Genomic DNA, 15128 nt, shown 5'->3' with positions numbered 1-15128 from the left:
TGGTGGTTATGATTTTTTGTATAAAGCACAATTATTTCTAAATTCCTTTGTTGATGCTTTTTACTCCTTTCTTTATCACCCCACTTCTTGGCTATTCGTTAAACTGAATTGTGGGTGTGGTGAGTGGTATATTTATAGGAATTTTGAGGTTTGGGAAACTTTGCCCCTCCTGGTAGGATTGTATATCCCATACTTCACTAGCTCATGGACTCAGGTAAGTTCTTAAATAAATTATGTTTTTATATTACTTGTAGGCGCTTTGCTGATCTTGCATTTATTATCCAGTTTAACCCCTTAGGGCTCAATTTATCAAGCTGAGGTGGATTGGGGCGCATATACGTGCCCCTGTTTGCCGCAGCTCGCCTCCTGGGGGGGAGAATTTCACTGAGGAATTTACCATTGCACATGAGTGCCCCCTGCCCAGGCACAACCAATCAAGCGCGGGCAGGAGCTGTCAATCACCCCGGTCGGACTAGACCGTGGAGATTGAATTTCGCCACCTTAGAGATGGCAAAAGGTTAGGAAAGCAGCAGTCTGATGACCACTGCTTGTTAAATACGGCGAGCAGGTTCTCATGTGAAAACTTGCAGCCGTAGGGGCTCAAAGGCTGGCGAAAGCCTTTGATAAATCAACCCCTTAGTTGACCAGACAATTTTTCAATTTTATTACCGTTAAGGACCAGGGCCATTTTTACATTTTACATCCCCTCTCATCGCACCTGCTGGGCCCTCTCTTCAGTTGTACATTGATTTGATGTCTTCAGCTTCCCATCTCTTTTCAGTTTATACCGCTCCATCCCATCTACTCCAGCTCTGATGATTTGTATTTACCAAAGTTCTTTTTCTTTTTTTTTTCTTTTTCGCTGTTACCTGTTAAGATTTAAACGTAATACATTAAATGGAGGATACAATGTATTATATATTATACAGTGCTCATTTGTATCTGATGTATAATACCTTACTTGTTTAAACTAATGTGCATGAAACTGTTGGAATTGCAATATCTGTGAACGAAATGTCTTGTTTAAATGTCCTTCAATAAAAAGATCACCCAAACTGGCTTCTATAGCTCCAAAAACATTCATTCATTTAACAAGGGAGACTAGAGAACCTTTTACACTGATAAATGCTGACTAGCGAAACAAACATTAAAATGTATTCTTTTCTTCTTTTTTATGGAAGGTTTAAGGGGCCATGATACCAAAATGTTTAAATACTTGAAAGTGATGCAGCATAGCTGTAAAAAGCTGACTAGAAAATATCACCTGAACATCTGTATGTAAAAAATAAAGATATTTTACCTCAAAAAGTAGTGGGAACAAAGTTTGTATAGATATCGAAATAAAGTAGAAAAATAAGTAGCTAATATGGGGCTAGATTATGAGTGGCACGCTAACTGTTGCGCAAGAGCGATAATATTTATAGGCTCTTTGCACACGTCGGAAATAGCACACGTATTATGAATTAAAAGTAAACGCCTTTGCTTGAGTGCAATCAAATTTAATGTGCGTCAAGTTAGCGCGACTTCAGAGCTCTGGTTAACTTGTAGGCGCAAGCACTTAGAAACGCACTGCTGTGATCGTGTTTGGACTAAATTTTATTTTCATATGATGTATAAACTGGCTCACCTGAAATATTAATGCAAATATACATTTTGTTTTGCATTTATTTTAAATGTCTCTTATTTTTATTTAATTGGGTGGACTAATACATATTGGTTGACCTTTTTATAGCCAAAAATGTTTTTCTTAGACAATTCTTGTCACCTGATCTTATCTGTCATCAATAATGCTGGATCAGTCAGGAATATGGTAAAAAAAAATTATCCGTTTTCTTATAGTTACTATGTTTATAAGGTAAACTGTTTCTTGCCAGCAGCGTTTCTGTTATAAAGCAAAATGTTGTTAATAAGAATAAACCTGTAAATGATTTGTGATAATTTTGTAGTTTCGATTTTGCTTAATTTAGATATTTTGCTAGTTCTAACCTGATAGTTATATAAAACTGTATTATTTATGCTTTAACCAATTATATTAGGAATGTAGTTTATTTTGAAATGTTTACTAATTTTTTTGCTGTTGTTCTAGGAGATAACCTGTCCTTCTGTAATTGTCTCCTGCAGTCACAAAATTATTTGAGTGAGAGCAGAGGGTGTCAATCACCCAAAACAAGCTAGAATTGGGTGATTTATATTACCACCTATGAGGTGGTTGAGAGGATAAAGAAGTTGTTTCTTCTTCCTAGATTTGTGGGTGCAGACTCACTCAGGTTCTAGACTATAAATATTATACTTTTAAAAATATATCATTCAAATTGGTATTAATTTGCACACATTACTCTGCTACAGAGTTGGTAACCACTGTTTTTGTATATTAAATACATAAATAATACACTTAGGCCCAAATTATTAGTGCCACGCTAACTGTTACGTATAGGTGATATGTATTTATGAATAAATAGAACATATTCTTATATGTGAAGAACATTGGAATGTGAAATATTAATATTTCATGACGGCTTAGCGCACTTGATAAAAATGATATTGGGTTTGAACGAGTGAGGTTGTTTATTCCACTTTTAGCACTCCATTGATGTCTACGGGTGAATACATTAACGCACTTGCAATATTGTAACTTTGGCTTTTTGCGCACAACAGTTTAGCACACAAGCGAAAAAACTGTTTACTTTCAACTTGTAATACGCTCGGTACAAGAAGCCAAAGTTGAGTGCAATTAGCGTGCGAATGGGAGTGATAAATAGCTCTCCACTCGTAATCTAGCCCTTTGCTGAGTACACTATTGCCACTCCCTACCAGACCTTAAATAGGCTTTTTGTTTTATCGTTATTATAAATATGAGTGTTATTTGCACTACTGTTAAAAAAGAAAAGGGATTTTTTATGATAAAGTTACATCATTTAATCACTGTCATTTGAGTGTGTTTGTTGGGTGCATCAGCCCAGACTTCTAAAGGTTCGGACAATTAGTTGCAAGCATTTTGAAAGTCCTCTCCTGTAACATGAGAGTGCAGCTAATGATAGTGAGATGGACGTACAAATCCAACTTACACTGTTCTGCAGGCAGTGGGATTCTTGTCTGCAAGTTCACATCTGTTTCTTATCAATGGCTGTAAAGAAAGTTGGCATTGCTAGTTCATTTTACAGGTGCAGTGTAGAGATATGTTTGGCAGTCACACCTTGATATATGCTTACAGTGTGGTTTTAACTAAAGCAGACGGATATGTAATGTTTAAAATCTGCCTCTAGAGCCTTTAGTAGCTTTGCAGATTTGAAATCAGGGCCAGGCTTTTTCCTGCTTAATGCGTCAATAATACCAGTGGGAATTTTATTTTATTTAGCACTAGTCGATAAGCCTGCTCAGAGGGCAGTCTATGTTTAAAAACTACAACCCCCAAGCTAAAGTTACAAAAAACTAAAATTACAGAAAAAAATAAACAAAGCTATCCAAAATAAAAAAATTAAACCTAAACTAATACCCCTATAAAAACAAAAAATCCCCCCCAAAAAATAAACATACATCTTAATCTAATACTAAACTACCAATAGCCCTTAAAAGGGCCTTTTGTAGGGCATTGCCCTAAGTTAAACAGCTCTTTTACCTCTAAAAAATACTAAGTCCCCCCTAACAGTAAAACCAACCCCACCAACCAAACCCCCCAAAATTAAAAAAACTAAACTACCCATTGCTCCTAAAGGGGCATTGGTATGGGCATTGCCCTTAAAAGGGCATTCAGCTCTTTTATTGCCCTTAAAAAGGCAATCAGCTCTTTTTTTAAGCCCAAAAAAGCCCTAATCTAAAAAAATTTTTAAAAAAAAGCCTAAGCCTAAGTGCCAAATAGGTACTCACTGTTCCTAAAGTCCGGCGTAGAAGGTCTTCTTCCATACAGATCCATCATCTTCTATCTTCATCCGGAGTTAAGGAGGCGCAGAGCTGTGTTCCCGATGCCTGGATCCTCAGCAGCGGTCCTCGGCGGCGGCGGTCCTTGGCAGCATGGAGGCTCTACTTCATCCGATGTCCATCGTAGACTGAAGATTGAATGCAAGGTACCGTAATCAATTTGGGGTATCTTACATTCCTATTGGCTGAAATTTTAAATCAGCCAATAGGATTAGAGCTACTGAAATCCTATTGGCTGTTCAAATCAGCAATAAGATTTCATTAGCTCTCATCCTATTGGCTGATTTTAAACTATCAGCCAATAGGAATGCAAGATACCCCAATAAATATGGGGACCTTGAAGAGGAGCCTCCACGCCAAGAAGTGCCGCCACGAGGATCGCCACATCTGGGAAGACTGCTCCACACTTCCACTCCGCCCCGCCTTTGCTGTGGATGAAGATAGAAGATCATGGACCCGCCTGGAATAAGACCTTCTCCGCAGAACTTGGGGCTTAGTGTTAGGGTTTTTTTGGGGGAGGGGTTATTTATTTTTAAGATTAGAGATTTGGGCGCTGTGAAAGAGCTCAATGCCCTTTTAAAGGCAGTAAAAGAGCTGAATGCCCTTTTAAAGGGCAATGCCCATACAAATGCACCTTTATGGGCAATGGGTAGTTTAGTTTTTTTTTTAGTGTTTAGTTTTTTTATTTTGGGGGGTTTGGTGGGTGTGGGGTTTTACTGTTAGGGGGGACTTGGTTTATTTTTAATGTAAAAGCTCTGATTTCTTTAGGGCAATCCCTTACAAAAAGCAATTTTAAGGGCTATTGGTAGTTTATTCTTAGATTAGGGGGTGTTTTTATTTTTGGGGCGTTTATTTTCATAGGGATTAGGTTTCATTTTTTTTATTTTGGATAATGTGGTTTATTATTTGTGTAATGTTAGACTTGATTTATTTTCTTTAATTTTAGATTAGTTGAAACTTAGTTTTCTTTATTTTTAAAGTAATGTTAGGTTTTTTATTTTAATTGTAATTAAGGATTATTTTAATTTATGTAATGGTATTACTTTAGGGGGTGTTAGGTTAGGGGGCTTAGTGATTAGTTATTTGCGTTGTGGGGTTTGGCACTTTAGGGGTTAATAGATTTATTATGTTAATTGTGATGTGGATTAATAGCGGTTTTGGGGTTAATAGATTTATAAGGTTCATTAGCGATGTGGGTTAATGGCGGTTTAGAGGTTAATAGATTGTTAGGTAGTTTGAGGTGTTGGGGTTGGCGGATTTAGGGGTTAATAATTTTATTAGGTAGTTTGTTGTTTTTTTTTCTTAATACTTATTGAGGGCGTTTAGATTTGTTTCTTAATACTTATTACAGGTGGTTAGTTTTTTTTTGTAATACTTATTGTGGGCGGTTAAGTTTTTTTCTTAATACTTATAGCGGGCGGTTAGGTTTTTTTTCTTAATACTTATAGCGGGCGGTTAGGTTTTTTTTCTTAATACTTATTGCTGGCGGGCTAAGTGAAAACTTTGGGGTCTTTCAGGTTGGGGAGCTGTCTGGGGATCTCTGACAGCACAAGGGGTTTGGAAATCTTAAGAGGCGAGGTTACCAATCAATATTTTAGAACTCTGTGCTATTTTCAGGTCTCTTCAGGTTTGGCCTCTGTTGAAGAGAGAACCGTTCATTTTTTTTCAGACAGACAATATCACAACTGTGGCATATGTCAATCATCAGGGTGGGACTCACAGATTGTTCAGATGTGGGGTCTTCCAGAAATAGATCTGATGGCTTCCCATCTAAACAAGAAACTACCCAGGTACCTGTCCAGGTCCAGGGATCCTCAGGCGGAAGCGGTGGATGCGTTAACAGTTCCTTGGTGTTACCAACCTGCTTATATTTTCCCGCCTCTAGTTCTACTTCCAAGAGTGATCTCCAAAATCATCATGGAACAATTGTTTGTGTTGCTGGTAGCTCCAGCATGGCCTCACAGGTTTGGTATGCGGATCTTGTTCGGATGTCCAGTTGCCAACCTTGGCCACTTCCATTAAGGCCAGACCTTCTGTCTCAAGGTCCGTTTTTCCATCAGGATCTCAAATCATTAAATTTGAAGGTATTGAAATTGAACGCCTAGTGCTAAGTCATAGAGGTTTCTCTGACTCAGTGATTAATACTATGTTACAGGCTCGTAAATCTGTTTCTAGAAATATTTATTATCGAGTTTGGAAGACTTATATTTCATGGTGTTCTTCTCATAAATTCTCTTGGCATTATTTCAGAATTCTTAGAATTTTACAGTTTCTTCAGGATGGTTTGGATAAGGTTTTGTCTGCAAGTTCCTTGAAGGGACAAATCTCTGCTCTTTCTGTTTTATTTCACAGAAACGGGATACAAACCTGCACAGTGGAGTGCCTTAATCTAGAATCCTGTTAACAAATTTTGAAAGAAAATTCCATAGGCTCAATAGAGAGAGGGCAAGGGACTCCTGTCCCAAGAAAAATAGGCAGCAGCTACTCTTCCCAGCGTGTCTGCATACATGCTGCACAAAAGTACAGAGATCCAAAGGGTGAAAAGAGTGCGCTGAAAGCCCATTTAATAAAATATAAAAATCTTTATTTGATCCATGTGAAAACATGTAAAAACATGAAAATATAAAAAGTGGTCAGCACAGAAAAGGTGAATGAATAGGTGCAGACATCATAGCGTTTTGTGCATATGCGCCAAAGGCGTATGCTGTCTGCACCTGTTCATTCACCTGTACTCTGTACTTTTCTGTGCTGACCGCTTTTTATATTTTCATATGTTTTCATTTTATTAAGTGGGCTTTGAGCGCACTCTTTTCACCCTTTGGATCTCTTTATTTCACAGAAAGATTGCTAAGCTTCCTGATATTCACTGTTTTGTACAGGCTTTGGTCTGTATCAAGCCTGTCATTAAATCACTCTCTCCTCCTTGGAGTCTTAATTTGGTTTTGAAGGCTTTACAGACTCCTCTATTGGAGCCTATGCATTCTTTGCACATTAAACTACTTTCTTGGAAAGCGTTGTTCCTTTTGGCCATCTCTTCTGCTAGATGAGTTTCCGAATTATCTGCTCTTTCTTGTGAATCTCCTTTTTCTGATTTTCCATCAGGTTAAGGCAGTTTTGCGGACTTCATTTAAATTTCTACCTAAGGTTCTGAATTCTAACAACATAAATAGAGAAATTGTTGTCCCTTTTTTGTGTCCTAATCCTAAGAATTCTAAGGAAAGATCATTACATTCTTTGGATGTGGTAAGAGCTTTGAAATATTATGTTGAAGCTACTAAAGATTTCAGGAAGACTTCTAGTCTATTTGTTATCTTTTCTGGTTCTAGGAAAGGTCAGAAGGCTTCTGCCATTTCCTTGGCATCTTGGTTAAAGCTTTTGATTCATCTGGCTTATTTGGATTCGGGTCAGGCCCCGCTTCAGAGAATTACAGCTCATTCTACTAGATCAGTCTCCACTTCGTGGGCTTTTAAGAATGAAGCTTCAATTGATCAGATTTGCAAAGCAGCAACTTGGTCTTCTTTGCATACATTTACTAAATTCTACCATTTTGATGTATTTGCTTTTTCGGAAGCAGTTTTTAGTAGAAAAGTTTTTCAGGCTGCTGTTTCAGTTTGATTCCTCTTCTTATGTTTGAGTTTTTTCTTTTCATTATGAGAATAAACTTATATTTTGGGTTGTGGATTTATGTTTTTTCAGTGAAAATGGCTGTTATTATTTTATCCCTCCCTCTCTAGTGACTCTTCTGTGGAGTTCCACATCTTGGGTATTGCTATCCCATACGTCACTAGCTCATGGACTCTTGCCAATTACATGAAAGAAAAGTCCATGAGACCCACCCTTTTTATGGTGGTTATGTTTTTTTTTTTTAATAAAGCACAATTATTTCCAAATTCCTTTGAAGATGCTTTTTACTCCTTTCTTTATCACCCCACTACTTGGCTATTCGTTAAACTGATTGGTCATTTCAGCCTAGCAATGCCCAGAAATGGCATTCCAGCTCTTTTCCTATATTCCTATTGTATTTTGTTTCTTTTTTTCACTATGGTGGTCTAGAGATTTCCCAAAGGTTCTTCGGATCCAAGCTTGCCTGGATACATTTTAGTACTTTCTCACCAAAGAAATTGCCTGTGCTCATTAAAAATAAAAATGGATCCAAGTATATTTTCCCCTTGTGGTAGCTAACAGAAAATATTTAAAAGGGATACTGAACCTTTTTATTTTTTTTCTTCTTTTCTTTTTTTTTTTATTCAGACAGAGCACACAATTTTAAGCAACTTTCTAATTTATTCCTATTATCAATTTATCTTCATTTTCTTTGTATCATTATTTGAAAAAGAAGAAATGTAAGCTTAGCAGATGGCATTTTTGAATCAGCACCCTGGATAGAGCTTGCTTATTGGTGGCTATGTTTAGCCACCAATCAGCAAGCGCTTCCCAGGTGCTGAACCGATGATGGGCCAGCTCATTAGCTTACATTCCTGCTTTTTCAAATAATGATACAAAGAGAACAAAGAAAAATTGATAATAGGAGTAAATTATAAAAGTTGCTTAAAATTGTGTGCTCTATCGGAATCATGAAATAAAAAATAGGGTTCAGTGTCCCTTTAAGCATTGACAGTCTGTTATTGCCAATTGCTATAAGCTTAGGTGAGCACTTATATTTTTGGTTCAGGCTCAAGGTCTCATAATTGCAGTTTTGCCTCTGCTTCTGATTATCTTTAGTTTATATTTTTATTCTTATTGAAATTTTATTTATGGGTAAAATGGATAATGTGTTTCCTGATTACACAGTTATTTCTGAAGAGTTGTCTAGACAGATCAGATGTTTTATAAAATTTTTTACATTGTTTTCCTTGCTTAGTTGTAAACCTGAATATCCAATACTACATCTACATATAACCCTTTGGACATTTATTTTGACATTAAATATAATTTTGATCCTGAATTGGAAAGCCTTATTATGTTGATAATAATGGACAAATTAATAATAAAGCTTTCTTCCTTAGGATAGGAAGAAAAAGCTTAATGGCAGATCCATTTAGAGCTAGTATGACTTTTAACGGATAACTCAGGGGGCCATATTTATCAAGCTCCTTACTGAGCTTGATGCCCCGTGTTTCCGGCGAGCCTTCAGGACCGCTGCTCCATAACCTGTCCACCTGCTCTGAGGCGGCGGACAGGCATCACCAGAAATCAACCCGATCGAATACCATCGGGTTGATTGACACCCCCTGCTAGCGGCCAATTAGCCGTGAATCTGCAGGGTGTGGTATTGCACCTGCAGTTCACAAGAACTGTTGGTGCAATGATAAATGCAGAGAGTGTATGCTGTCGGAATTTATCGATGTGCAGCGGACATGATCCGCAATATCGGATCATGTCCGCTCGCACATTAATAAATAGGCCCCAGGGAGCGTTATTAGCTAGCTCACTGAGCTTGTATTACAAGTGATGAATTAAAGAATTGTTGAATACAGTAGAATTGCATTATAAATCAGGTCATAATAAAAAATACAATGCAATACTCTGAATTTTAAATAAGCATTAGATTTTTGTTTCCTGCAAATTCAAAAATGAATTTCAATTTGCCAGATCCCTGTATCATGTGACAGCCATCAGTCAATCACAAAACGCCTATACGTCTACACTGTGAACCTTTTCAGTTGCTGGTGCCTCATAACGTGTGCATATAAAAAGTCTGTGCACGCTTTGATGATGGAATTAAATTGGGAAGTCTCTTAAAGCTGCATGCTCTATCTGAATCATGAATGTTTAAGTTTGACTTTAGTGTCCCTTTAAGTGTTGCAATCAAGCACAATCCAAAATACAGCTGTAAAATGTAGCACTTTTTAAGAACTGAACTAAGTCATTGGGCTCCATCATCTTGTGCATGTTAAAACATTCACTGCCTGCTCTCCGCAAGGCTGGGTGGGCAGGCTTCATGACAGTGAACCTCATCCACCTGCCGGTTGATAAATGCAGCCCATTATTACTTAAAGTACAGTGCAAAACTACATGAAAAACTCCATTACTTGCGCACCATCAGCTTAGTGCACACTCAGCTTAGCACTCAAGTGATATCCGACATGTATTGTACTGCGCGCACCCATGCTATCTGCCCTGCATATGTTAGCTTGCCTTACTATCACTCGAGCAATAACAAAATCACTGGGCTTGTAATATGAATGCAAAATAGAAGCACTATTTATTAAACTGGAGCACTGCTAACGCACAATAATCCTAATATGTTTGGGCTCTGCTTGTAATATAGACCTTAATCACTAAATTTACCATTGCTTTATGAAAGAGTGTATTTATAGTATTACTGCAAGCTTCGGGGATAACTGATTATTTTCTGAATGTAGCATTATATTAGAAAACATTTTTTAAATCTTCTTTTCTGTATGAATGTCTTGACACTTGTGAATACAATCAATAAGGGATTTTTTCTGGATAAACTATATTTTCTTTGCCTTAAGAACTGTATTAGCAAACCATCAAAAAAGGCCATACAAATATTTAAATTGGCTTATCTAATTAAAAGGAAGCTGACACCTTGAAAGATCTTGGTCTTATTTGAGACCAGTTTTTATAAGGGGGTCACAGCTGAAACTACATTTCTATAACTCCTTTAACTTACTGTTTTAGCAATATCCAATTGATTAAATATCCCCAGAGAAGCACAAAAATATAGAAAATGTTTATCATTCCTTTAATCAAATTATTTGCACAAAGTGATTTTTTTTTTCTCAGCCATAAAATTTCTTGGATTGAGGGCAATTGTGTTTCAACGATTTTATCTTTGAGATATATGAACTTATTTTAATTTGTAAGTCTCTGTTTTGGCGAATACAAACTGGTAACAATTGTTAAAAAATTATAGTGAATGTATGCACATTTGTTTAGTATTCAGTATAATATTTTGACCTTACTTTGTATCACTGTGGTAATTAAAGGGATACAAAACAAGTCCTTTGAAACTAAATATACAATACATTTACTACTTTTTGTTTTACTGTAAGAAAAATAAGTTTTGGTTATATAATGTACAACAAATCAGCTATACATTACCCTCACTTAATTTACAAATACTGCTCTTAGCTCGGCAACCATTTTTTTCCCTTTATTCAAGAAGCAAATAGTTACAGCCAATTAGAAGCTGTATCTGTTGCTTCTTTTAAGACTGAAGGGACGTGTTCATGCTGCTTTCTATCAGCTTTTGCAGTGTGATATCTCATAAGATCTTAAAGGGAAATCAAACCCACATTTTTTCTTTCATGATTCAGATAGAGAATACAATTTTAAACAACATTCCAATTCACTTCAATTATCAAATTTGCTTTATTCTTAAGATATCCCTTGTTGAAGAAAGAACAATGCACATGGGTGAGCCAATCACACGAGGCATCTATGTGCAGCCACCAATGAGAAGCTACTGAGCCTATCTTGATATTCTTTTAAACAAAGGATATCAAGAGAATGAAGCAGACTAGATTATAATAGTAAATTGGAAAGTTGTTTAAAATTTCATGTTCTTTGTAAATCATGAAAGAAAAAAAAAAAATCTGTTTTTCATGTCCCTTTAAGAGGGAAAGATGGTCGGACAACATGTAAGTTAAAAAGGGTAATCTTCAAGGGACCAGTTTTGTGAACATTAAATTTGGAAATATGTGTTTATGCTTTACTTTTATTTTACGATTCTAACTTTTTTTCCCCTCTTCTTTATTCATTAACCAGGCAATAAGCTCAGCAATTGGAAGAATCATCATACACCCCATGGAACAACTTAGCCATATTGTTGGCAGGAGCCTGCGCAATGTCATGAAGGAGATACCCAGCCAATGGCAGCCACTGGTCTTCCTTTTAGTGCCTCTAGTCTGCATTACCATGCTGGCTGTAGCCTATTTTAGGAGAAAACACACAACCATTGTTCAATGTCAAAGAAATGAAATTCCCAGGTCAAGGAGGAAGGCTAAAGGTGTTGTTCAGTTGCGAGGTTGACATTTTTCTACAAGCACAACTACTGGACAATCAATTTTATTTTTGGACTGTCATTTTTTTAATAAGAAAAACTAATTTTTCTTTCAGGGTGGTCTCTTAGCTCCACAAAGGTGGGGGTTTTTTTAATCGAAGAAAGTATAATATAAGAGAAAATATATTATAAAAAATGATTTTACAGGATTTTTTGCATGAGAAACACATTTGGCTAACACTGTCAGGCATCAAACTCAAAAGGATTAAACCTGTTGCCAGTACCTTGGAATCATCACAGAAAGAAATATGAGAAGACTTCTGAGTATTTATTCAGCTATATTTCCAAAATAAATTAGTGGCTGTAGTAGGATTTTTTAAATATAGACTTTTGATTAAGCAGCATAGGATGTAAGGTACATTAAACACTAAACAAATCTCAGATATAATAATGTATTAAAGGCAAAAATTAACCTGAGAATAATATGCACATGTAATTTTTTTCATTATTTTAGTTTAAATATTGAAGGAATAAGTGTAAAGTTTTGGCATTCATTAAACCATGTTCAAATGCATGTTTCCATTATTTGTAGACAGTTCCTTTCTGCTGAGGACAGTTAGGGACAGATATAGAAGAGGCACTACAGTGTGCAAACAATGACGGTGTGGGATATAACAATGTTAAATGGAAAAAAAAAACGTGTTACTTTATCAGCTCTTTATGACTATTACTAACTAGCCTCAGCAGGGGATATACAATAAGAACGGCTTTTAAATTTAAACGGCCTTTACATTTGTTTATAACTTTATAGAGATGCAGGGGAATTATAAAGCCCCCAATTATGAGAGAAAAATTACAGGAAACGGTTTCACAAATAAATAATAAAAGTATATTGCAACATTTTTATAGCAATCTCAAAATGTTTAATGTCCCTTTAACGTGCTGATAACAAAAAAGCAAAAGATTAGCCTTTGTTTTGTTTTTTAAAATAAATCTTTGTTCCAAAATAAAAGTACTGTTTTTACAATGTTGTTATAACTTCTTCCTGCCTAGGGAATAATGTAAAAATTATACAGACTACAAATATTTGCCTTCCATAAGATGCATTTAGGTTGTTTTTACCTCTGTGATTACCTTGTATCTAAGCCTCTGCTTATCTCAGTTCTTTTGTCAGACTTGCATTTTAGCCAATCAATGCAGACTCCTAAATAACTCCATGGGAGTGAGCACAATGATATCTATATGGCACACACGAACTAGCACTGTCTAGCTGTTAAAAATGTAAATCCACTGAGAAGAGGCGGCATTCAAGGGCTTAGAAATTAGCATATGAGCCTATCTTGGTTTAGCTTTCAACAAAAAATACCAAGAGACAAAACAAATTTGATGGTACAAGTAAATTGAATACTTGTTAAAAATTACATGATCTATCTGAATCATTAAAGTTTAGTTTCAACTAGACTGTTCCTTTAATGATTGTCTTAGCAAAATATCCAGACTCATCACAGAGCTTTAACATTTGCCAAATTCTGCAGCTGCCAAGAATATATTAATAAACTGTTTTTCCTCTTCTATGGGAAGAATAATGCGTGTCGTTCTGCAAGCAATTATTTATTTTTCTTTCATTGCATCTAAAGAATTCTCTTGCATGGTTCCAAAACAAGCGGTGAACAAAAATGATAACCATTATTTTATAATCATAGTATTCATACTCTTAGATTAAATATGCATAGAATAAATATTTTGAGGGGTAACCGTAGGGGATTAAATGCCATATACTCCTCTGTGGGAAGCATTAATAATATTTTAACTTATTTACATAATAATGTTTAAAGTAAACTGTAACCTTATTTCTAACGTAGAAATAAAAACACAACAACTTCTTTGTTATAAAACCCGCAGGTCACGTTTATTGTGGCAACAAAAGAACTAAACAACCAGCACAAATAAACATGGACCAGGGCGGCGGCAATCAGGTACTAGCTAATGAGTAGTAACCCATGCTAACAAGATGGGCAGTACCAGGGATGCAGGAGAGGAAGCAGAGTGTATCTTGATACTGTAAAGGCTTAGGGAGTTCTCAACTTCAAATCACACGGGCAGGGAACACCCCAGATGCGCGTCTGAGGACTTCACCCCTGGCCAGAAATAGCCGTCACTCTACCTCGATCACATCCTGCCCCCGGATACTGTCCACCCGCCAAGCTAGGATGCTAACCCACCATTCCAGACCATTAGAACCAGGGTCAACAAGGTGCAAACCACATTGAACACCTGGGGAGCTGAAACATAACGTCCTTGGACTTGTAGAAATAGGCTTGCTAGCCCTCATCATGCCTCAGACTCGAACACTTTAGGGACCACCATAGTAATGATCCCTCTAATGATTGCCGCATAAAATAATAAAAAAGGAGGGGGCGGGGGGCGGAGCCAGCAGCCAAGCAGGGAAGACGTACTTAAGAGAGCTCCTGCAGCTATTTATCTAATTGTGACTAATCCTCTGCAATTTGCCCCAAAACTAGCCCTGAACAAGCAGGATATCTACATCATTAGCAGAACCCTCCGCTCTCCTGCCGTAGCGGACTCTCCTCCCAACCGCCATCGCCAGCTGGGAAACACCTAGGTTTTTACGGCCTTCAACAGTTATGGCATCAATAAGGAGGAAGTCTCTTCAGCTATCCATGCAGCTCTGAAGGAGTTTGACATACAAATGTCAGCCGGGTTTGCTGACCTATCAATCAACATAAGGACTATTATGACACAGCATGTAATCCCGGCGCATGACAAGATGAGAAATGCCTCGCAAAGAACAACCAATTAATGATCCCACACATGAGATTCTGAGAGAAACCTCCACTGAATCATTTAGCGACATCGAGACCCCCGCAGAGATACATCCACTTTAACTATCCTGAATTACTCACTTCAGTAAACTGTGGACTGCCTGATCATTCGCCTCCACAAAATGGCAAACCAGCTTTTTATTTATCTACGCAAGCATTGGATGCACAGATGAAAGGAGATTTCAGTTGGCCGTATTGATTTAGACTCCAGCCTCATTTATCTTGCATAATTCAGCTGCAAATTGTCACGGATCATTATGCAGGTCTGGTATGGTGAGAAGCGGAGTAGGTTAATAATTGGCAGTTCAGTAAACTTTCACAGCGTTATCTGTGGAACTCCACATTTTTTATACGAACTGATATAACTTGACCTATGCTATGAGAGAGTCAATGCCCGG

At 36.9% G+C, this 15128-nt stretch overlaps 1 protein-coding gene across 2 annotated transcripts in view; it reads left to right on the top strand.

Annotated features, from left to right (window-relative positions):
• The window catches only part of LOC128652488 (chloride channel CLIC-like protein 1), a 983232-nt gene extending 970318 nt beyond the window's left edge, over positions 1-12914 (top strand). For both annotated transcript variants that reach the window (XM_053705436.1, XM_053705466.1), the window contains one exon: positions 11653-12914. In XM_053705436.1, the coding sequence (XP_053561411.1) occupies positions 11653-11916 (264 nt within the window). In that variant the 3' untranslated portion in view covers positions 11917-12914. The remainder of the gene's footprint in view (positions 1-11652) is intronic.
• The last annotated feature ends 2214 nt before the right edge of the window (positions 12915-15128 follow it).

The sequence above is a fragment of the Bombina bombina genome, chromosome 1, assembly GCF_027579735.1.
Source record: "Bombina bombina isolate aBomBom1 chromosome 1, aBomBom1.pri, whole genome shotgun sequence".
NCBI lineage: Eukaryota > Metazoa > Chordata > Amphibia > Anura > Bombinatoridae > Bombina > Bombina bombina.
Note: the sequence above shows the minus strand (reverse complement) of the source record. Positions and strands in the feature narration are given on the sequence as shown.